This window comes from Carassius auratus, unplaced genomic scaffold (genome assembly GCF_003368295.1).
Source record: "Carassius auratus strain Wakin unplaced genomic scaffold, ASM336829v1 scaf_tig00006726, whole genome shotgun sequence".
NCBI classification, from domain to species: Eukaryota; Metazoa; Chordata; class Actinopteri; order Cypriniformes; family Cyprinidae; genus Carassius; species Carassius auratus.
The window spans coordinates 8333-33600 of NW_020523784.1; the positions used below are offsets into that span (position 1 = coordinate 8333).

At 38.1% G+C, this 25268-nt stretch overlaps 1 protein-coding gene across 1 annotated transcript; it reads right to left on the reverse strand.

Moving 5' to 3' along the window:
- Nucleotides 1-993: 993 nt before the first annotated feature.
- LOC113071267 (protein tyrosine phosphatase type IVA 2-like) lies at nt 994-25087 on the reverse strand. The gene is made up of 7 exons (XM_026244633.1): nt 24942-25087; nt 6540-6816; nt 6133-6241; nt 5941-6033; nt 3697-3827; nt 2609-2683; nt 994-2169 (listed from the first exon to the last, which is right to left on the reverse strand). The coding sequence occupies exons 2-7, from the start codon at nt 6542-6544 to the stop codon at nt 2058-2060; spliced, it is 525 nt and encodes a 174-aa protein (XP_026100418.1). The 5' UTR covers nt 6545-6816; nt 24942-25087; the 3' UTR covers nt 994-2057.
- Between the last annotated feature and the right edge of the window lie 181 nt (nt 25088-25268).

Below are 25268 nucleotides of genomic sequence, written 5' to 3' on the forward strand. Positions count from 1 at the left end.
AAATTTAGCCAGTGTGTATTAAAAAACAAAAACAAAAAAAATCATAATCTAATTTAATTTTAGGGTTTGGTATTCGTTTATTTTATATATATATATATATATATATATATATATATATATATATATATATTCGAAATGATTAACAGTGCAGATATATATATATATATATATATTTACAGGCTTTTTTCATCATATTTACAAAGGGTGCAAATACTTTTGATATATAAAGACTAAAAACACAATGTTAATCTGAAGTTAAACCTGCCTCCCGGTAGGTTTAATTTAAACCTCAATTTAGTAGCTCTAGTCTTCCTTCGGGAAATCATTAAATTTTAGACTAGACTAAGTACAAGACTATTTAAAACCATGACAGAAAGCAGATTTCTGTTAATCTGGTTTAAAGGGCCATTTTAGTTTAGGACTAAGCTTAATCTCGGTCCTGGAAAACTGCCCCGTTGTGTCCTACATCTGACTCTTCATATTACAGACTCCAGTGGATTATGTCAGCAGGTGTAGAGATGGAAAATAAATAGGTCATTTCCACCATGTGACTGACTTAAATATTTCAAGAGTTTAGTCATCTTCCATCTGCACTATCACTCTTCACATTAGAAATGGGTTTCCTTTATGCACGAGTCAGGACCTTTCTGGCCAGAAAATCCTCAGAGTCAAATAAGTCATATTTGGTTTGTCTTTAAATGACTATCAAGGGCCGTACATTCTGGGTGATGTACTGTTTGACCAGACACGTTTTTTTCTCTCACCTTTCTCTTTTATAGAAATCTCAAAGATTGATTGATTGATTTCTTTTTCAGTTGCAGGTGTAAGTACATGTCACTTGCGCCAAATTATCTTTCACATTATCTTCCGGAATGATTTCGGATGTTATCTTGAAGGCGGCCGTAAAAATCAGTCATCACAAAGTGACTCATCTACCAAGCACAATAAATAGCTAACATATTACAGGAAAGAACACAATGAAAATAGGCAGAATCAATTGCAATTCATTTATTTGTCTTCAAACCAAGATGAAGTGGGGGTGTTTTCAAAATGAGCACAGTGATTAAAACAATAACAATAAAAAAAATGTAATTAAATAAACCCAGAGCTGACAGGTCTCCTGCATCTCACTTCCTTCAGTGTTTGTGGGCTGAACAGTAGGGTGACAGATAAAGTGTACACTTTATGTGTGGGTGTCACAGCCAGGCCAACAAATTAAGCTTTTTACGGAGCAGCCAGCAAAAAGCAGCTATAGAAAGCGAGTGCCTAAGTCAAGCCAAGTATCCTCCTGTATTTGAATTTGGATGTAGGACCGTCCTACGGGTGAGGATTTTTCTAAGCTGGACTCAATATTGCACTCCCCAAAGATTAAGATAACTAGAGAAAATAACATGGCTCCACAAAAAAAAAAAAAAAAACCCCACCCACACTCCTGACAAGACACTAATTATGGAGAATAAATGCAGCTGACATATTTAAAACCTAGGCTAACCCTAAATTAAAAGATTTCAAAGGGGGCAATTGCTGCATTGGAGAGGAACTTCTTAAAAATGATGGCGCAAAAACACTTCAGAGTTGTTTCTGTAACAAAATTGGCTGTTGTGTGTGGAAATTATAACAAAAAGAAAAAAATAAGATAGATAAAAGATACATGCCAAACAATAAAAGTCTTAAAAAAAAAAAAAAAAAAAAATCAACATTGACAGCAAATGTAAATCTTTTCATCATGGTTCAAAGTACTCGTTCTGAAATAACACAAAATAAAAAGTCATCAAAGGATTGGAAATTTGGGAAATCAGGGGAACTGGTGTATATTCTTGCCCATGACTGTTAACGCTGGTTAAGGAACCAGGTTGTGGGCTCATCTGTGTGCTTTGACCCTTCTCATTGATACTGCTGGTGAATCCATAGATTAGCTATCATTCATTACATCCCTGTGATTGATTAGCCATGATTCATTTGATAAAATCACCACAATTATAACCCACAGCTTTTGCTCCCCTTTACCCTGGTTCAACTTCCCACAGGTGTTTTGAAGGACTGACAGAATTGACGCATTACTGGACACAGCAGTTGGGACCGTTGGGATCCTTGAACCGCAGACGCATCTTGGGTCTGTATTTTTCAAGGTAAAGAAGCTGTTTGGAGTTGAAGGCTCCACGTCTCTTCCTTAAAAAAAAAAAAAAAAAAAAAAAAATCTATTAGTGCAGTTTAAATCCGCGAAAGGCTGGAATATATTTCTTTTTATATGATTTATGTGCTAATTTTGAAGGAGTAAATGCTAGTTGCAGGTAGTCTGCAAATGTTGGGAAATTTGAGTTGACAGATCATGCAGAGAATGAGGGGCACATATTTATTAATCTAATAGCTAATAGTCTAATAGCAGCGAGGTATGTATTTCTGTGTATGTTTATGTTCAGAACTACTTCAGAAAGTTTAGTGTATGATGTCCAGTTTTTTATTCTAACCATCTGCAAGTTGTCAAACGTATGATGTCTGGTTTTTAAAAACTGTTCAGATTTAAAAAAGGTGTGTAGTGTATTCCAACCTTAAAACAGAAGTTAGATTGTCAAATGTATATCAATGAGAAAACATACAAAATACTTACTGTCTAATAAACTGCACCGCATCTTCATACTTCATCCCACACTCGATTAAGGCTAAAGCCACCAGTACAGGTGCTCTATGAAAACAAGATAAAACAGATTCAATACAATGCAAGTTTTCAGTGAACAAACTTACAGCTTGATGAAAAAAACAAAAAAACAAATATAAAATAAATAAAAAATTATAAAAACGTTTTTTATAAAAATGTGTATATTTTTTAAAAGGTCATTCATTCTTCCACCTGCATCAACAATGATCAAATCAGTGTCCCATCTTTGGGAGCTCCTAAACAAGTTTGCTTGTGTTCACAGAGAAAACTGTATTCTGAGCTGCTTGTTTATGTAAAGAGGTCAAGAGCTGAGAAGGCAGTCTGTAGTTGAGTTCACACACACACACACACACACACACACCCCCTCTCTAAAAAATGCAGAACAAACAACAACAACAACAAAAAACACTTCTGCGCTTGGAGAGCAGAATGACCACAGGCTCGTTTAAATGGTGCTGCTGTTTTTTTGTTTGTTTGTTTTTTCGCTAAAGGAACTGGTGTAAACTGAGCTCAGGAAAATGAATGCAAGAGTACAGAGTACACTGTACTGCCCACAATGTTGGTTACACCAAACTAACACAAGCAGGTCACAGACCTTTACCTTCTCAAGTTTAGACTGGTTACTGTTTTGTGTGTGTGTGTATCAGCAGTTGTATACAGAGGTGAAAGAGGCTGAGAGTTTGAGAACACAAGTGGAGCTCATATGCAGGTTACTTTTTACACAACCACACAGTTTCGACTGGTCATGGGTCGCTTGAGCAACTAATGGACTCAACTATCTTAACTAGAAGTCCAGTATAATGAGGCAGGTTTCGGATTCACCTGACTTGGAGTAAGCCTTTACATAAGCTGCTTGGTAACTTTACCATCATGAGAATCCATTACATGATAAAAATAATGTTCAAAATGTTACAGTTTTTTGATCAAATATAGAAAGTTATTTCAAGATGATACAGATGTCCTATCATTTGAGCTAACAAAGGAGGGACTAACACTTGCTCAAATCTCTCAAGAAGCACATTGACAACTAAAACACTAACCGGCCCAACCCTGCAACACAGTGAACAGCAATGCAGCATTTTGGCTCCTCTCTGAACTTAGTCTTCAGCAGGTTTAACCAATCATCTACAATCTGGGTTGGGGGCGGAGCTCCGTCATCAAAGGGCCAGTCCTGCAGCAGTGAAAAAAAAAAACAACAACAACAAACTCACAAACAGCAATTTAATGTCTTGTGTATTGCTCAGAGCACTAGAGAGAACATTTTCAAAGTAAAACAGCTGAAGAACTTGAAATGTTTCACACTAGGCCTTGCAGAAATTGCCTGTGGAGCAAGGCATTGTGGGAGAGCAGAACATTCTCATGAACAGTTTTTGGGCAGAAGGCCACAGAGATCTGGCCTCTTCCCAGACAAACCACACAACTAGCGAAACAGGGTTAAGAGGAGAAGAGAGAAATATGAGGAGACAAAACAGGAGAGGACAGACCAAGGAGAATAAGATATAATGTGAAGCCGGAAACAGGATCAATAAGGAGAGCCATCAGGAGGAGTGAAGAATACAGAGGAGTTCAGGGCACGATGGATCGTGTTCACCAAAACAACGTGAAGTCTAATTTCATCCTAACGGAGTATAGTAGTTTTCTGGTAAATCCATTTGCATCACTAAACACAGCTCAGGACAACATTAATTATCAACCGTTTCTTGTAGTTATCGCAGTCTGCTTTGCATTTCCTCTTCAAATATCCCTAGATCTGAGCGTGTGAGAAGATTGGTGCTTGGGAACACTGAAGAGAAAGCGTGTGTGGGCGAGTATGACAGACAATGGAAACGTACTGGCTGGCAGCTCCATGTCTACGCAGCTGTCTGGACCGCCGTGCTTCTACTGACCCGAAGACAACTTCAGCTCACAGCAGTCTCTCACTTTCTATGCTACTCAAACATGCAAACCATAGTTCCAAGGTGCACTGTATTGAACAGTAGATATATAAATCTTCACTCGGGTATAGGGTTACTGCAGTTAGACAGATGCCATGACTGTAACCACCCTAACATGACAGTGAATTTTTAACTACTCAGTACCTTCTCTTTAAGGAAGTAAGGATATTGTTCCCCTTCTAACACCTTTCCTTCCTTATAATGTCCAAATAATAATCTGCAGGTCATGGAAAATGATCAAATACATAAAAGGGAACAAAGTCATGGGCTGAAATTTCCTCTTTTAAATGCGAAACTTGGGTTTGCCTAAATCTCCAGATATAGTGGCGGTAAATATATCTTTTGTTTACCAAACTAGCATGTAGAGTAACAGGTGAGCAGAGAGGGTAAATAAACTGTCAGGCCTATCTAGGCTTTTCCAGTAGGGTCAGAACAAGATAATTTTGAGTATAAATAAAGACATAACACGCAGAGTAAGTTTTTTTTCCCACAGGTCACTAAGGAGATGTCTTTGTTACACACACACCCGCATACAGCACTTGTTGGTGACATCAGAAGAGCTATGGGTGAAACGACTTGCATGATCTGAAGAGGAAAAGGAGCATGTTTGAGATTTTGCTTGTTCAGTTCCCCTTTTGAGATCAGATCACAGAAAAGACCACTGGGACAAAGCAATATATAAAATTTGCTGCACAGTTGATGCAACCCACAATATCATACGATACCCAATTTCACGGGAAAAATTTTAAGAAGCTGAAGCATGAATGTTTTTGTAATGTGACAACAGTGTCATATACTTCAGAAATGCTTCTCCCATGCTGACTGGATGTTCAAGAAACATTTATTATTATTATTAATGCTGAAAACAGTTGTACTGCTTCATATTTTTGTGAAAACTGTGACTGGGTTCTTTGATAAATAAAAAGTTTAAAATAACAACAATAATGTTTTACTATAAATTTGTATGAATTTACTAGTAAAAATATAATAAATGTATTTAAAAAAAAAAACTTTTGAACTGTAGTGTATAAGAGTTCAATATTTACCATTTAAACATGTAAAGAATAAAAGGCACAATAAACATTAAAAAACAGGGCTTAACAATAAGTATGGCTTGGGGCCAGTGTGGGAGTTTTGGACTAGCTGAAAAAACGATTAGTTGCCCTTTTATGCTAGTGAATTACTACCAATGGGAGTTCCCAAGAGTGCAGCACAGGCATACATGTGCCTTTTTATCAACCAAGGGCAGCTGATCTTGCAGAAAAGCACTGTGTCATTGAGTGTGGAAAATGAGTGCCTTTTCTCCCCCCCCCCCGCTAAACACTGTTCACCTCAATTAGATTTACTCACCAGGACCTGTATGCCCTCCTTCTCCACTGGTGCTTTGTCATAGGTGGCTTCACATACTCTTACCAGTGTGTTCACCCCAAACTTCTTCAACTCCTAAGGACAGAGGAGGCAGAGTGAAACGCGTGAAAGAGAATATTTGGGTTTCCCCTTTCAAGCTCATTCACAAAAAGAGCATCTAGATGGCTCTCTTACCTCAGTGAACTTGTTGAGAGTGGAGTTGGTGGGGTTGTGTGTGATGAGGAATCTCATGCAGTCATAGGAAATCTCAACAGCGGCAGGGCGGTTCATGTTGGCAAGACGTCTTTAAAACAATTACAATGAAGTACTTATAATTCCTGTTCCTTTGTTTCTTTAAAAAAAAATCTTTGGCTCAGTTTTCAGCAGTATGAAAAAATAAATAGACAAAAAATATATATATATATTGGGTGAAATGGAGGGTGGACACTAGACTACTAGAAGTACAAACTAAAGTCAAAAGGATGGTGATCTAGTCCACAATGTTCAAAGGATGCATAAAAAAAGGGATGAGAAACTTGAAAGGAAAACTAAAGAAAAAGGAGACTATCCCTCAGTCATCCAATTGAGACAATTGAGATTACCCCATTCAGGAGAAGAGTTTCTGATTGGCTACAGGGAGAAAAAGCTGTAGGGAGGAAGTGAGGCGGGTGTGTTTGCGGACTACACGGGATCACAAAAGGGTATAGAAGAGACAGACTGGGCCCAGTGTGCTGGCTGTCAGGGAGGCTTCTGGGTAGCGTAGTCCCGCGGGTGGCTAACAATTCACTTGTCCACGAAGGTAAGGTGCTGAGCCTGGCAGAACTCTCCGTAGATGGTCACAAACGCCATATATGTGTGATCCGAATCAACACAGAAATGCTGGAGAGGGAGAAAGAAGATAAAGTTAGAGCAGAACGAAAACATTGAATTAACAGTCATTTAGACATCCTTTTAAAAACCCTATCAACATCTTAAGAGTACTACTGCTCAGCTCTGAATGATGATTCATCCTTTCTCCTGCGTAAGCCAGTGACTCGTCCCATTGAGTGATAACAACAAGTCTAGGACATCATGACACCTATGTCACAATGCAGCACAAAGTACAATGTCTTGTGTATTGCAAATGCAACATTTGCCTCACAAATGCAGTCTCTCAAATCAAAAGCTGTGCACACTCGAGAAAAACAGAAGGGTAGAGCAAAAGAGAAAGCCTGACATGAAAAAAGCACAAAAAGGACAATACAGTGAGGGCTTGTTCCTGAGTTTCTGAAAACTCTAAAGTAGTTGCAAGGATTAAAGTCAGGCAAAGCTTCAAACTGCCTCAACTGTTTCACGGTCCCACGCATCTCTACTCAACACGCCACCCCCATCCATTCTTAAAGGACACCCATCAAAGTAACCAAGTCATCTTGGCTCCCTGTTCTTCAACAGACTGAATAACCACATTAAGAAAAAACTAAAACAAATAGGACACACAATGAGAGTCTTCACGATACGAGACTTGGACATGTCGAGACAGACACGGTTTAAAAAAAAAAAGGAAGATCAGAGGATTTGGACTGTCAACAAGTTGCAATTCTCAGTAGGAAAGAGGCAGTCTCGAATGCTAGATCCAAAAGATGAAGCTAAATAGACGGCACCAAAAGGAGAATAAAGTGGCCTCTTCAAAAGAGAAAAAGCAGCAAGACTAGGAATGTGATTATCTTATCAAAAGAAGACCAAAGCTAAAAAGCTCTTTTTTTAAACCATCCCCAGGGTCCTGATGGTAAACCAATGATTCGGACAGGATAATTGAGCTGGGCAAGAAAGCACAAGCACACAAAGGAATAGGACGAGTGGAAAGAGATGCTACTGTGACGCTGAAGTGCAAATAAGACAATGACCCCGTTTGCACCTGATATTTATCATCAGATCAGTCTTGGTTGAGCGGACCATAGCGTTTACATTAATATTAACATCTGTCTCTTGTGGAGTCTGTGTGATAGACAAAGTTTGGGAGTCTTTCAACTGATTTGAAAAACAAGATTAATAAGAAACAGCTCAGTGTTTGACCTGCTTCTTTATTAAACAAGGCTCCAGACTTATTCTTCCCACTTGTCGCTCTTTTGCGACCAATTTTCTGTCTGAGCACATGATTTGGTTGCTATATATATATATATTTATTTTTTTGCACTACAACATGGGATTAATCAATGCATGCATTATCATAGTTTATAGTATTTTGGAAACGAAAGTGGTTAACATTTAACCCGTTCTTTTTCATCAGTATTATCTGTGATTTTAATTGTGTGAACGGGAGTTCCTCTTTTGCGGTGTTATAAGCTGGGCTTTGGCAATTTGGGATCTTGTCATGTTTTACAAGAAAAGATAATTGTCTGTTTTGCTTAAAAGGGGGGGGGGGGGGGGGGTGAAATGCTCCTTCACAACTCCAAAAAGTCATTAGTTTTATTATATTCATAAGAGAAAGATAGTCTGTACCGATTTTTCCCGGAAAAACACGGCCGACTGGAGGCGTGACGTGTGGGCGGAGCTAAAGAATCACGAGCGCCAGAAGGCTTTTGCGTTGAAAGCGTTTGGAAGCTGTGACTTTACCGTGAGGAAAAAACCAACCAAACCAAACCATGGCTAACAGTCAGATTCAGCCGTTTATTTATGATCCAGAATCAGATCCCGAGGCTGAAACTGAACGAGAGCAGCAGCAGCAACGACTCGCTTCGAACGGGGCTCGAACCCGGGTCTCGGCATGGGAGGGGACGCACTAACAAGAAGGCAGAGATGTTTGAAGCAGTTTTACTCACAGCATGCGGTTCCAACACACGATCGTGGCCCTTTTCGTTGGGATTGCATCATCCTTAAGAAATAAACGATGTGCAAATCCGTCGTCAAACTGGGCCTTGTTTGTAAAACAAGCATCTTCGAAATGCAGGGAACAAACACAAACAATTGCACAACTCCGTTGATGCTCTGTAAAAATAAACTCCATTCACTGGTCCCTTAATGCTGTTTTTTTTTTTTTGGTAATCTGTGCAGGGTTGTCTTGCCCTGGCAACCAAAAACACACTACTTTTGTGACATTTCGCGACACTCTCGCTCTGATCAGTGAATGCCTCTGCTCTCAGTGCTCTGCTCTACGGGAGCATGCGCTCTTTCGACAGAAGTGCCCTCAGGACCCATATAAGGAAATTCCGCTCCATCTAACGTCACACAGAGCCATACTCGAAAAAAACTTTCCGAAACTTGTGACAAACCGGAAGGAGTATTTTTGGAACAGAAATACTCCTTCAAACGTACAACTTAATTTTTGAAACTTTGTCCATGTTTAGCATGGGAATCCAACTCTTTAACAGTGTAAAAAACTCAGTATGCATGAAATAGCATTTCACCCCCCCTTTAAATACACCTTTTCACTTTTTAAGACTAAAACAAAAGATGGATTCGTTGTTATTCTTAATTTAAAAGCACAACAATAAAAAACTAAGATACAATGAAAAACTAGCTTACAAAACGTTTATAAACAAAAACAAATAGATGAGGCATGACACACAACGCATGCTGTACCGACTAATAAATTACAGAAGGTTTAGCAAACAATCATAATTAAAAGAGCCTCCTCTGGTTGAAGAAGCGGTCTTTTACTGTACTTTAGCTTGAAAACCATCCATTGTTTCCTCAGTGTGTGTGTCATCTTTGCTGCGCACACCTTCACAGTCCTGCCGATGAATCAAACATAAACCAGGCTCTACAATTGAAGCGCTGTGCAGCTCAAATTAGTAGTGCGGTTTTATTAAGCTTTTCACTTTCGTTACCATTTGATGTTTCTCATATGCAACAAATGACAGTGCTTACGAGTTGAACAATGCAGAGGTCGCAAAATAGGCAGAAAAAAAAACAGTTGCAAAATGTGACCATTTGGTTGCAGTCTGGAGTCCTGTTAAATGCTGATATTTTTAGACGAACAGTTTTCAACACTGATCTCCAAAAGGCATGTAAAAACCAAGTGTAAGCAATGCACATAAAAGTTCTATAAGAAGCCATGCAGTCAGGGATGCAGCTGTGTGATACAGCGTTCCTATCAAGGCCCTACTTCCTCCTCTTGCTCTACTTTTACCAGAAACTCATGCAAATCAAACCACATTCGCAAGCCACTCCTGTAAATACTACTACAAGAACAGATGGGGGGAAAAAATGAGTGCAAAGTAACAGACGTTGAGACAGAAAGAAAATAAAAGGCAGATAGGCAGAAAAAAAAACAAGTTTTGCTTACAGAGCACAAGGGGCTTTCTGCCATTCATTTCTCTTAGTAATCGCATAGCCAGCACTAACACACTACTCAATCTTCTCTCACAAGACCTATCTAGTGTTTAGAAGTCACACGTTTAAACTAGGCAGAACTGGAACTGTCCGGTAATACATTCAGTTTCTCTTTAACACCAGAGGCGAGCCAGTGTGAAGCCTCTGCTGTGTCACACGTACACCCTGCTCAGTTCCCCTGCCGCTTATACAAACACTCACACACATCAGCTGCCTTGTGCATGAACGAATAGAGCACTGGAAAAAAGGAAGACTTCTCAGAAATGACAGTTTCATGTTGCCCACTGTTTTGTGAAATACTGCTTCTTGTTATCTGGGTCATCTAGGTCACTGGGTACAGAGCTCTGTCTGTCTGTCTGTCTGTCTGTCTATCTCTGCCATGCCTTACTCCATCTGAGCCCTCTTTCCCTCGACCCTATGCAGCTGGGAATGTCTGAAAGGCCATATGGCTGCTCTTTTCATAATCTAGGAGTGTCATGTACACAATGATAATGAGCGCTCTATCTGAGAACACAGCAGCCCAAACAGGTGATAGAAGCGGTACGGACTGTTTTACGTAGTGTGACTGAGCAAATCCCATATTGTAAGAGCAGAAGTGAGGATCTTAATCTAACTGAATCTGATTTGGCTAAAAAAAAAAAAAAATTTAATAACAGGAACTGTTGCACGAAATTGTGACTTATGTTGTGATATAAACCCTAAGGTAATAGGGGTCTAATGAGTGTGAATGTGCACATACTGTATAACTTAACTATTTATGGCTTTTTTAAAAAAAAAAACATCTAAAAGCAGCACCTGAGCATGCTAACCCAGCCAGTGAAACCGATTACGGGGCTTTAGAAAGGTTTATATGCCAACAGCAAAGCACTGATCCTTTTCAGATCCCTCTGATTTGAGTAACAAATTCAGCTGGGACATTGGAGCTGTTTTCATTCTTCATGATAATTTTAGTCTGAAACCTGCTGTAGATATGGGCCAAAAGGTCTGTGTATGAATGCACATAACACAGCATGTAAGAACACAGAACTAGGCAATGATTAAAGCAACAAACTGACTCACTTATGAGAAATGAATCTGAAAAAAAAAAACTGAAAAATACAGCGATACATATGCTACCTTCATTTATTTGACTGGTTATTTATTTCTACTTCTTGTAGCACTCTTTTCTTTCTTTTTTCTAGAGTACAGTCTGAGCTGCTGACCAAAAGCTGGACCTGTATCAGAGTCAGTTGCAAGGCTCTCTCCTTCAGAGCTGTCAGAGTATGACTCTGTGAGATCACAGGCCTTGGGCTGAGGGACAGAGAGAGAGATGCAGAGAAAACCAAAGATAAGAACTGTGCCAGCTCATGCTTTGCACAAACCTCTGGCTGGCTATATCACACACTAGGGTTATATTAACAAGTTACAGCAACTGCATGTAGCCTTCAAGTATATCTCAAATAAATAAACATTGCATCACATTTTTTTCCAGTAATTATTCAGACAAATTATATAAATAATACTACAACATCTAACAACCGTACTATCAAATACACTAAGAAACATTGAGAAACTGGAGAAATTTCATTAAAATGATCAAAAGAGGCCGTAAAGATTGTTACAAAAGTTTTGTGTGGTTCTTTTGAGTTTTCTATCCATAAAAAAATAAAAATAAAAAAGAAATTGTGGAAACCATGAAACATTACAACAGCACTGTTTTCCACATTGATGGTAACCAATGTTTCTTAAGCACCTAATCACCCTGGAAATCAGATTGGAGTGATGACTGCCAGAAATTCAGCTTTGACATAACAGGAATGAACCACATTTTTAAATATTAAAATAGAATCATTATTTTAAATTGTAATATTATTTCATGATAGTGTTTTTACTGGATTTCTGGTCAAATAAATGCAGCCCCATGCTTTTCAGACTTCCTGCAACAGAGACAGTGTCATGTTCAACTAAGCATCTCATCAAGACATAATTGACACATACACATGTAATCCACCCAGCTGAGAGCAAACATCCACCCATGAATCGACAATTCACAGAAAAACTCCCCCGCCTGACGCATGCTATTCCCAAAAAACACAGAACGGATGCATGCGAGCACAAGGAAAATGCCCCTCAGGTGACAAGGATTCCCTGGAGATTTACCATCGATTGCTACTTCAGTCTGCTTGCCAGTAAGGTGAACATGAGCATACTGATCATCTGTGACTCCTGCACGAGAACATGAGAATGTGTAAGTGTTGACACTTGCCACTCTTCACCACAAATGTGCAAAAGTTTCACTTGTCATTTCAGTCTCACTAGAACTTCCGCAGCTTCAAACATGCACCGCTGTTACACACGCTCTACTTATTTTTAGGCATGGAAATATTGTATTCAAATATTTTGGCTCATCAAAAAAATTCTATTAGAATAATCACATTAATATAATTAGAATAATGTTATTTATTGAAAGATGTTATTTTTTAATAATCAAGTGTGTGTCACCATTTCTGAACTGAACATTTGTGCACAACCCTATTCCTTTTCCACAACAAAGTATGCGGAAGATAACAAACAGTGAGGGAGTAAAGTGTGAGGATACACCTGCTCAGGCCTGCATGATTTGTTGGTGTGACCATGCTGTACTGACTCAGTGGAGGCCACATAGTAACAAAGGTCAGTGGCAACTCAAAAAGCAAGAGCAAAAACATCAATGCTCCATCTAGATAAAAGAAGATAAGAGCAAGTTCATCCTAAGCAAGATGGCAAAGAGGGCATTAAGCAAATACCACAAGCAGTAAACTTAACCCCAGCTCCAGAAATGTTCATACGCAGTCACGCAGGTTTCCACAGGCTATGCCACAAGCAATAACATCATAACAGCTGCCAAGATGCTTCAATTAAAATGGTATGACGTGTAATAGAAAAAACAAGTTGGATCATGTTGGGCCACCACAAATGCACACCTGAGAATGTAAGTACACATTCCTTAACTGAATATTGTAATATGCAAAAAGCTTTGAATTAAATTCCCTGAATTGAAACCACCAATGAGTTTCACACAGCTTTGTTTGCTGCATTCCAGGACATTACAGATGAAAAAGGTGGGTCTATTGACACTCTTATGAGATCAGAAAAAGAGGTTTGGCTGTGCAGGTGTAACTAGTGCTGGCACTGCCATAAAGAAATTCACATTGTTTAACAAGTAGTAAAAACTGAATGTTGTTCGGCTGATAACATACAGGTAGGGCTGAGCAGTACATTGAATATTCACAATAATATTCCCAGGAATATAAAACTGAGCAACAATGAATATGCTGTTGACCCAAATGCACCTTTTAGTTGGCTATTACGTTTCCGGGAAAAAAATGGTTGTGCCATTTTTTTTAATGTTAAAATGTTCTGCTAAAATACATTTGGATTTAGTATTGTCACGATACCAAAATTGTTGTTTCGATACCGAGACATAGTCAAGAATTGCGATTCTGATACTTTTTCGATACTTTTCCTGAATTTGAGATACACTCTCAAATATCATTGCTGTGCTTTATATTATAACCAGGACAACATTCTCATCATATAACACACTAAAAAATGAACTTCTGAACAGCAGATATATTAAACATTTGAACAAAATATGATATATCAAAATATAAAAAATAAATTAGAGCAATGACATTTAAGGTAAAGAAAGAATAAATTTAGCAGCATTATCTCAGTTATCATAAGAAACATAAGAGTAATAAATTTATCTTGACTCTGAACTTTGAATAAAAATATGAACTGCGATTATATTAAACAATGTTTCTGAACTCAGAAGATTAAATGCCAAAAGATAAATATCAACTTAAGCAATGGCATTCAAGTAAAAAAACAACAACAAAAAAAACAAATAAAATTTAGCAGCAATAACTCAGATATTGTACCTCATTCTGTCAGTTGTGCAACCTTTTCTTTCAGAGGAGAAAACTCAGCCAGTGAGCTTTAGTGAGCGTCATCTTTTTCTACCAGTCGTGGATCGGCGGCCACAGTATCACTTGTACTCGCACATGAAGCTAGTGATGCGCGGATCAACCAGCTTTTTCCAACCAGCGGGTCCCGCTTTTATGAAATTATTTGGCCCGCCCCTGCCCGCAAATAAAGTAACATTTCTTTACCCAACCCGACCCTCGCTTCACGGAAGATACGTTTCTACTTGGACCTTCGTATTGTAACCTTATCAAAGAACCTAATAAAATATGAAAATATATATTCCAAATATTTCTCGTTCACTGAAGTTCCTCCCTCCACAGCAGCACGCGAGCAAGGCGCTATTATCAGCGCATGCGCAAATTGTTAACAGCTCTGTGAACTGTTTCATCCTGTCAGAGTTACTCAAGATGTGATGGAGCATGTGATTGGTTGAATGTAATGAACCCATACGCCCTTCACTGAACGAGATCGAGAGATCTTCTCATTTGTGAACGACTAGAAGGAACTGATACATCTCGTTTATGAACGAAATGAATGCGTATACAGGGTCAGTGAGCCAAGCATGTAAATCTCGATCAGCAATCAGCAGATACAAAGCGCAGTTATTGGGGCTGTGCAGTTACGCTCGTTTTCATATTTTGCATACAGAACACGTTAACTCCACATTTAATCCCCGATTAATGTGAATATTATATATGAAACCTCGTGCTTTGTTCATCTGAACAACTTATTTAAACTATTTAATGCTATTATGCACACATTTTTAGTAAAGCCAAATCAGTTTAGTAAAGCCCCTAATGCAGCCATCTCGCTGTAGTGCTTTTTTGCTGCGTGCATGAGGAGAAAAAAAACACAGACGTCCACAGGGAGGCACTGGAAGCGTGCGTTGCACACACCATCATGAAATATGTCTCTTACAAATCTGGAACACAGTCATTCTTTGAAGTATCGATACTAATAAATTTAGGAATCGTGACTTTTTAATTTCCGAGAATCGCGATACTTTTGAAGTATCGGTGCACGGTGCAACACTATTTGGATATAGTTATTGCGGTTTATTAAGTTTTGTTTCAATGTAGAATCACTGAATATTAATGAAGCATTTTTTGAAAAGAAGAAAACCTCTGAGAAAAAATAATTCTACTGCAGGGTTTCCCACACATTGATTTATTTGTGGCGGGTCAATCAAAATTGACTGCCACAAATAGATTTAGCAAAAGGCTTTAACTTCATTAGCCGCGTTTCCACTGTCAGGTGCCAGGGCCAGTCGCGTTTACACTGTCACTTCCAGTGCTTGATCGTGCCTTGTCGGGGCTAACTTTTTTTTTTTTTTTTTTTTATCGGTATCGGAATCAGCCATGAAAAATCATGATCGTGCATCCCTAGAATTAAGAAACATTAATAATCCTGTTTCATTACAGGATAACACAGTGTGAGAATAAATGGCCCATCTCCCCAGGTGTTTTTTAAGTTGCTAAGAGGAAATGTCAAAGTAGCTCACTTTCAAATAATTAACATGTCTGAACCACACCATGTAGAAAATAAAAGACAAAGGACATAAAATAACCAATGGACCATAGGGGTCCATAAATAACACTTCCAGTTCAGAATACAACACACGTTATGCTATAAAGGCCAGAAATATAAATCTGTGTGAATCATACTTAATGGCCTATAAATACACCCGAGGTAAACCCTGAATGCCACACAGATACTCAAGGCCTGTCTGTCTGCTGAAGAATGCTGGAGAAGGGCTCATTAAATCATAGTTTCATTTCCTCACCATGGATAAATGCTTTGCATTTATGCATAATTATAATATGGCATTGAAGTTCAGCCAGCTCACAATGACAAAAACCTTTTTCATTGAAATGTAATTTATCATGCTTGATAAATTGTTTTAAATTTGTTTTAAAAGTTTGATAATTAGTATAAAAAAAAATCCAGGTATTAAAAAGTTATTTTGAAAACAGCCAAAAACAGTGGTTGTTCAATAAATTCATTTATTTTTATTTTTTAATATGCAGGCCTTTTGGAATATCCTATCAGGATCTGGTTAACTGAACTACAAAAATACTCTATAATTGATAATGAAAAGTGTTATGTAAACTATAAACAGTAGATACAGATATATAGTAAATAATCTACACTACAACGGTTGTCGTCTAAACCAATTTATAAAGGGTCAAAAAAGTTGTAAGGTACCATGGTAGAGCTGCACGATTAATCGTTAAAAGATCGCAATCTTGATTCAGACACCCTCTCGATCTCATTTCTAAATGACAATGATTACCTGAGTCTATTAAACCTTTGACAAAGTCTTACCGGATCGTTAAAAACCATGTTCGCACTGGATTGTATGCAATTTATGTGTCGATGAATGAATTTTTCATTCAAGAGAATCGTTCAAAAACGCTGATTCATCCAGTAATGAAACAAGTAGGGGTGTCCATGGTTAACCGGTTAACCGATTAACCGTTAAAAATTGCGTAACCGAGTGAAACATTTTGCTCGGTTACGTGACGTCAATGGCGTGCATTGAATTTAGTTGTAATACATTTTTGCACCACCAGAGACCGCCAGAGCGCTCCCAGACATTTGTAATGTCCACAAGAAGAAGTCATTTTTCTAATATGAAGCGGGCAAAAAAAAAAGTACAGCGTTGGAGCACTTTAAAATTGAGAGTGACGGGGCAAAATGCAAGTATTGCAATACAGTGCTTAGATATACTTCAAGTACAACCTCGTTGTTGTAATCTCAACAGCCAACACCCGGGCATCATTAGGCCGGTCAGGACTCACTGGATACGTGGCGATGAGCGAAAGCATCTCAGCTGCGTGGCATGTTTGTTTTTAATTCGGCTCCCATGTTAACAGTTAGAGCTTGCCGACTGTCTGCGTGAGACGCGCGGCTCAGGCGCGGCTCGACGCGTGCATGCTAGAAATAGAACTGACGCCTTGTTGGAAGCGTTTCCAGGCAAAATATAATAGGAAAATATGTTTATATGTCATTTTGTACACAAATACATATTAATTCATGACATTTTGATATTTGAAAGTCTATAGGTTGACATAAATTCAGATATAAATGTAATTAAAAAAAAATAATTATCGATTTTCAAATATTGTACCTGTCAAACATATAGTCATAGCCTTAGCGAGGCGGCCGCGGAGCCTGCTTGTTACCTTCGCCTAAACACGGAAAGTTACATAACCATTACTAGAGCCTGTTCCTTTATAACATAGCCAAAGGTCGGTGTATATTTGCTTTATACATTTTAGGCTTATTCTCAAATACAGATTGTGTTAGTGGGCGGGATTATTAGGTAGTTTTAATAGGACAATTTGACCGGAGAGATTAAATTTTGTCGGACATTTCTTTTTTTTCATTTTTTTGGCCAATGTCTGGAAATTACCGGACAACGGAAACACTGGCGCACACTATGGTTAACCGATTATTAACCGCTAAGGGCCTCGGTTAACGGTTAATGAAAAACTTGAAAACGTGCAGCCCTAGAAACAAGTGAAGTAGGTTTTTGAGTGAGTCGTTGAACCATTTAAAATTGGGGTATTAAATATACTATATATACAAACCTGCATTTATTTGATCCAAAGTACATCAAAAACAGTAAAGTTGTAAAATATTTTTACAATTTAAAACAACTGCTTTCTACCTGAATGTATTTTAAAATGTAATTTATTCCTGTGATGCAAAGTGGAATTTTCAGCATCATTATTCAATGTCACATGATCCTTCAGAAACTATTTGAATATTCTGATTTGCTGTTAAAAATGTTTTTTTTTTTTTTATCATTGCAAATTAAAAGTATTAATTTATATACTTGTGATAATGATAATAGTAGTAATAATAATAAAAATAAATATTTCTTGAGCAGCAAATCAGCATATCAGAATGATTTCTAAAAGATCATGTGCTGTATTTTGGATAAAATAAATGTAGGCTTGGTAGGCAGAAGAGAATTATTATTAAAAAATCTTACTGTTCAAAAACGTTTGGACTGGTAGCCTAGTGTATATTAAAATGTTTAAGAATTCATTCAGATTAAATAGACACTTTTAAATAGACTGCAGCAATAATATTTTGTAACACACATATTTTATTTAGTTCAGAATGGTGGGAGAATCGTGATCTCTATAGAAGACCAAAAAAAATCGTGATTCTCAATTTATCCAGAATCGTGCAGCTCTATACCATGGTTATGCTTTTTGTGTCTCTGTACACAAAAAGAAATGCTGGTTTATACACAGAATCTTATTTGTGAATTTGCACGCTGTAACAGGTATAGGAAAACTGACTGACGTGTCAACAAGACTGCACCATGCAATCACACAAATTAAACTTTGACAAAACACTGTGTGACTTTTGACTGCATCAAAGTAGTTTGATAAGCCATAATATCTTACAAATCGGATCATTTTGAGGTCAGCTCCTTGGTCCAGACACAAACAGGGGTCTTCATTTTTTGATGCCAAAAGCAGGTGGTATGAAAATGTGCATAATATTAATAATAAAAAAAACTGCAGGGTGCTGGGAAGGGAGAAATCTGCTGCCAAAGCCAGGTGCTCAGTGCAATGCTAATCTCCATCAACAGAGAAGGCAATACGGTATAGCCAGAAGCCATCATCATTCTTATTTTGTGCTTTGCCATAGTCACAATGTTCCTCAAACAGCCATTTTAAAAGGGAAATAATTAAATAAGGTAGGCTATATATGTTTAATGCACCTGCTGCTTTAATCTTCCCATTCAGATGTCAAACAATTAGATTTAAAAAAAATGGCCATGAGATAGGAGTGATTGCAAGTTCAAATGCACCTTGAAAGCTGCCTGTGGTCAAGTTTAGAGACGCACAGAAATGACTGCTTTGGCAGAAATGTGCTTTGGTAAGCTTATGAGCAAAAACAATGTTCTTAATTAGGGGTGCTCTGATTGATCAATTACCAATCACTATCAGCCGATAATCGCTTTGGGATGTTTGATCGCTGGTCTCTATAAAGGCCGATCTAAAAAAAAAAACGATCTCAAGCTAATGATGCATCTGCCTCGAGAGATTTGGCATGACATGCAGCGGCACCGTCACCATCTCAGTCCAGCGTGGATTAAATAATTATAATGCTGAAGGTGAGGTACAATTTATACTTCTGCAATAAATAACTTAAAGTAATTTGAAAACTTTCTGAGAGATATAATTTCACAAAATATTATTTATCTGTGTAATCAATTAATGGCAACTGCTCAGTCTTCTATTTGTACATTTGTAAAGTTGAAAACTCAATACAAAAAAGTAATTAAGTACCATCTTTTTGCATTTATTATCAATGTTGCAATTTTAGAATTTAGATTTTGTATTCACACATTTAAACATGTCTATAGTACATGTAGAATTTAATAAAGCAACTTAGGTTTACCCAACTCTTGTACCAGAGACATAATGAAATTGCTTTAGATTTTTATTTGCATAATACCTTAGATTTATACTAGCATTAAGAAATCAAGTTGGTACCCTTAGCCTTGGCACAATGAAGTCACTTTAACACAATCATGAATTACAAATAATATTTTGAATCAACATGATTATTTTTAAGTAGTCTAACGTGAATGAAATATTTTGGTTTGGCAAGGAATAAGTCACTGAGAAAGAGAGGAAAATTATGTCAGTAGAACACATTTTGATCATGCGGGACCGATGTACACATTCAAATTCAGTAAATTCAAAGCACTTTTTTTTTTTTCAGTGTAGCAGACTCCTGTGTGAAAGCACAATGAGAGTTTGTGCCGCTTCTTCACCACTTACATACCACACATGGTCTACATATACACTGCAAACGGAGTATGTGTGAACTTGGTGTAAAAGGCCGCCTCATATACAGCTCACGAAATCAGGCTTGCACGGAGTGTTAGCTATCGTGAGATAAATATATTTTTTTTTTTTAAATGTCTAAAAAATGCCTTTAAAAAGGCCTACACTTTTTCTGCATGTTCAATTCAAGTTGCAACAATGGATGACAAAACTAATGTGCAAAATAAGGTAAAACCTAATAACCCATCAAAAACAACAACAAAAAAACAACAACGTCATCAACCACCATATTAGCGTTTTGAAGAATCACTCAATGTAGACAAGAAGCTGCTCGGTGGAAACTCCACTAAAAAGGAGGGAACTCCTATAAATGCTTCCACAAACCTGCCCATTTCCTGTGAGTCTGATGCTAATACCACTGTGACTGTAAACCAAACAGAATGACTCAAACGACAAGGCAGACAGTTCATGTTATTCAAAACATAAATCTTGATGATTGACTGTCTTCTCAAAGGCCACATCATGCAGCTTTTATGGAAGCCATGCAGAGGGAGCAGATGTCTGTCAGGTCAGGATGAGACAGTGTTAAGCACTGTGCTCATTCATCAAGGGATAGCATAACTCCTGCTGGGCTTGCAATGCTGGCTCAAAGGCTATAACAACTCCTTCAATATTAAAGCAGACAAGCAGAAAAGACAGTGGGAGGAATGGGAGTCATGCTGTTGCCAGTTGTGTAGATGTTTTAGAAGAGCCTGCTGTGAGGCACAACTCAATCCATGTTTGTTAACAAGCTGTGAACTTCTGCTACCAGTGACATTTACCACGCTGCCCAGTAAGAGGGGCTACTGACAGCTCTGTTCATCCAAAATGCCAAACAAGCTATAAATATGGTCTAAACAGGTCTAATGCTGATCAAAAAAGCCAAGTTTGTACTTCAGTGTGTTGAAAAGTTATCATGGCTTCATATGACACAGTCTTTATATTAGTTAATAATGAGAAAGAATTCAGCGGACTTGCCAAAAAATAGGGGTGCTCCGGCTTTACTGACGAGATGCACATTAACGATCGGCCGATCGTGATCGGAGCACCCCTACCAAAAAAGCACCAGGTCTCTGGAGCAAAGCAGAATCATGCTGAAGGTCAATTTATTGTGGCAATGTTCACACAGCAGCAGAATACAATCGTACTGTATTCGAGTTCTGTATTCGAGTCATTAATACACATGCATTCACACACATTCAGGTTATTTATTTACAACCACATTCTATATCCATTCCAAACTCACAACAAACCATATTTTATGCAAAGCCCTGTGATGTAAACACAACCATACTAGGCAACTAGAGCCATGAGTATACAGGGAAGCTCACAGAAAATATCAGCTGTGCATAAGTATAGATCAGCGGTTCTTAATTCCAGTCCTCGCGTCTCCTCCTCTGCAAATTTTGTATGTTTCTCTTATGCTTCAGACTATTCAAACGTAAGTGCCCTTCGAAGTGGACATCACAGGATATTCCGCCAAGATTCCAGTTCGAAGCGAATGCATGTGTTCCACTCAAAAGTGCATTGAAGTGTGCGAGACGTGAATTTAAATTGTATTTATTTACAGAGGTATATGATGTCACACTTGTCCGTGTGTGAAGATGTTGCAGCACAAATCAATGAATGAATGTTCCGAAGTGAAGTATCTTCAACAGATGTCCCCTGCTCAGGGAGTAGGGAGCAATGAACACTGTGTAGGGACCATGTCAATGGGAACACAGTTCATGCACGGAGCTTACTTCTACCAAGCTGATTATCTGAATCAAAATATGCAGAGCTGGGGGGTGCGAGGACTGGAATTGAGAACCGCTGGTATAGATAATAAAGCTGAATTCACACGCTTTTCAATTTAAAGTCTAATACTTTCCCAACTTGATCTGTTCTGGAAACCAAAGTAGAGCTGCAACTAACAATTATTTTTTCGATTAGTGGACTACTCTAGATTAATTATTTATTTTAATAAAAATAATCGTTAATGTCCTTTTTTTGATTAGCTAAAGAATACTTTGGATAACTTTACAAAAAAATATAAGTACAACTTCTAATATAATATTCCGTGTCTTCATAGAGAAAGCACGTCATGGTTGCTTAGCAATGGCAGTCCATCCCAGGGGTGCAACTGCCCGAGCGCTTTGGAAAAAATGAGAAAGTGGCACGACTAGCGTTTTCCACGCATTTTTAGCCGCGATATGTGAACGCCCCTAACGTGTGTTCGAAACCCAAGCCAACACAGACTTACTTTATTTTTTATTTTATCCTTACTTCAGCCGCTACGGGTGATCTTACCAATAACTTGTAATCTTTACAAGAATATCGGAATCATGCAATGAGCAAGACTGCATTTATTAGACACTTAATAATATCACATCAGTTTGTACTTTCAGAATCGCCGAATCTGCTCCGGTCATTTCATCACATCTGCAGCAGAGACATGAACCAGGAAGTTGGTCACCAGATCACACAGTAACCAGTTAAACCGTAACACCAGAGAGCACCAGGATGTTTCCCTCTGAGGTGCTGGTGCATCCCAGTTGTGCTGCCTTGGTACACCATATCGGTTTTTCAAAGGGAACAAATGGCCATTTTATTTGGCTATTACCATACTTTTGATAACCGTGGTCTCTGTTTTTGTGATAGAATGCAACTTTCTCCATTCCCTGTATGCCATTACGCGAGATGTAAACAGTGTGACTCGTCGAAGCATTTCACGCACGTCAACGTATTTTAGTAGTCGACGTAATCGATGACGTCGACGTGTCATTGCAGCACTAAACCAAAGTAAGGGCAAAACTGTAGATAGCATCCAGCTTTTATATATATATATATATATATATATATATATATATATATACACACACACACACACACACATAATGGCCCATTTAGTATGAGCGGCTTTTTTAATTAACCAAATTCAAAAACAGTCACACTGGGTATCAGTTTGAATCAATCTGATAGATCCTTCACTGAATTAAATCACTGAAACAAACAGAATGTTTACTAAGCTAAGTCAACATCTTATAGCAGCAGGCGATCATGATTTTGTGATGTGTTGTGTATTACAGGTGCATGAAACTGTAAATACTGACTGACTGTGAATATCACAATACATAGCCGGGTTATTGAACTTTTTTTTTTACTAATCATTTTATAAAAACATTCAAGTGTAGATAAATAGAAAAATAGGTAAATAATGCAAATACGATTAAGACAATGTATAAACATTTCAATTATACAGAGTGAAGAACTCAATTTTTGATATATTTTCATCACCATATCATGATATCATCTAGATTTGATTAAACACACACACTTCATAATGATTTAGTTGGTCCTTAAAGAAATGATTTAAATTAAATAAGAAATTATTCTATCAGAAATGTAGTTGTTATTTTAAAGTTTATTTTAATATTGTCCCAATGTAGTAAAAACACAAATTCTGTCAAACGACCAATGAAATGTCCATATAGGTACATTACGTTGATCATTTGCTGATGAAATACATTGCAGCATGATCATAACTTAGCCAACTAAATAACACCAGCATCAACATCAAACAACTAAGCCATCAGCAAAAAAAACTCATGCCAGGCAAAATATCTCACCTTATATTATGCAAAATCAGAGGATACCTCAAGCCCTAAAACATGTCCTGACTTGTTCCCACCTGGCAATGTTACAACTCCCATCAGATTCTGGCAGGAATGCCTGCATGTCCATCTCAAACGTCAAAATATGGCATAAGCCATTAACCCACTAACCAACACCTATCCTTTACAGTTTTAATTAATTACACAGGACCAGGATGAAAAAGGTGGAACATGAAACCAGGTGACTCATCAAATACTACACATGGCATCCAAGCACGCATTTTTTGGATCATGTCAGCAATTAGCATCCTTCTCGTTTAGAGAACCGGTTAAAATCAAATTCCACCTATACATCAGCGTACCTGTTCTTCAAGCATGCCATTTAAATACTATTGGCTTAGCAGCCAGTTCACTGCGCAGGTTAAGTCTAATGCTGGGTCATCAGCTTACAGTTTAACCATGTATTGGATACGGGAATGATCGAAGACACGGGTAGACTTTAAAGGGTAACCATATGCCAGAGTCACAGTTAAAATAAAGCAAACATTAATATGAAGAAACCAGTTAACGTTACATGTAACTACGTTAACCAGCAAAGTTTGTGTGACACATTTTGTGGAAACGTTACACTAAAAAGAAACAAAAATTAAGGACCCTAATCATCCACGCTTTGCATAACCACTGAAGCACTGAAATCAGGAACATTCTGGAGTGTGACGATAAAGTGATATCTGACTGAACTGACAGTTTTAACATTAACATTAGCTCGCTGGCTAACAATTCACGCTCACCCTCTCTGACCCTCACAGTCGGTCAAACGATGAAAAACGTCAAAGTAACCATTATGTTTTACATCTATATACAGAATCAAACATGTGTCTAATTTTATACTTAAGGCTCAAACGACAAATAAACTGTCTGAGTAACTACGTTAACTTCTTGACACGGTCTATGGGTGATGCTGAGACCGCTAGCAAGCAGCTAGCCAGCGCAGTCCAGGACAGACTGAGAACTCGTGCCCCTTCATTTATTGACAACGAACTCAGGAATGATCGGCAAACTGTCTCTAACCTCGCTAAAAACCGTCTAGTTGTCAAAACGAATAAATCAAGCGAGTATGGAGTTTCCGTTCAAACGTACGCGGGCAAATGGCTGCCACCCTCGCGAGCTCCTTCACCGGCTGAAGCGCGAGCTTTCACAGCTATGACGGTCAAACAGACGACTCGGATAGTCGGTATTAACGTCTTTCTGGAATATTAGAGTCGGAGACCGAGTGATAATAAGGGATACTTACAAAGAACGGGCCAACCATTGAAATCCCTTGACAATCCCCGGAGAATGTGCACGTTGAGCCGTAACCGCGGTGAGGGTGAAGTCGTGTTTGTCGTCATCTCAGTAAAAACTGAATTGAGATGAACTGAAGAGGGAGGAGTCAGGCAGTGACTGCGTCAGCATTGCGCAAGAGCCTGTTGACGTTTTACGAGGATTTTATTCTAAGAAAAAAAAGACTTTATTCCAATACTTTGTGGAACACTAAATATTGTTTATTCAATCCAGTAATGTATATATATTTACGAGGAGTTAGTTCAAATACTTTGTGGAACATTAAATATTGATTATT

What these genes read in the sequence shown, in the direction of transcription:
- LOC113071267 (XM_026244633.1), bottom strand. An exon ending in AGGAGGGCATACAGGTCCTG is followed by an intron (nt 3,828 to 5,940) that starts GTGAGTAAATCT and finishes TCACTGCTGCAG; the next exon opens with GACTGGCCCTTTGATGACGG. An exon ending in TGTGTTGCAGGGTTGGGCCG is followed by an intron (nt 2,684 to 3,696) that starts GTTAGTGTTTTA and finishes TTGTTTTCATAG; the next exon opens with AGCACCTGTACTGGTGGCTT.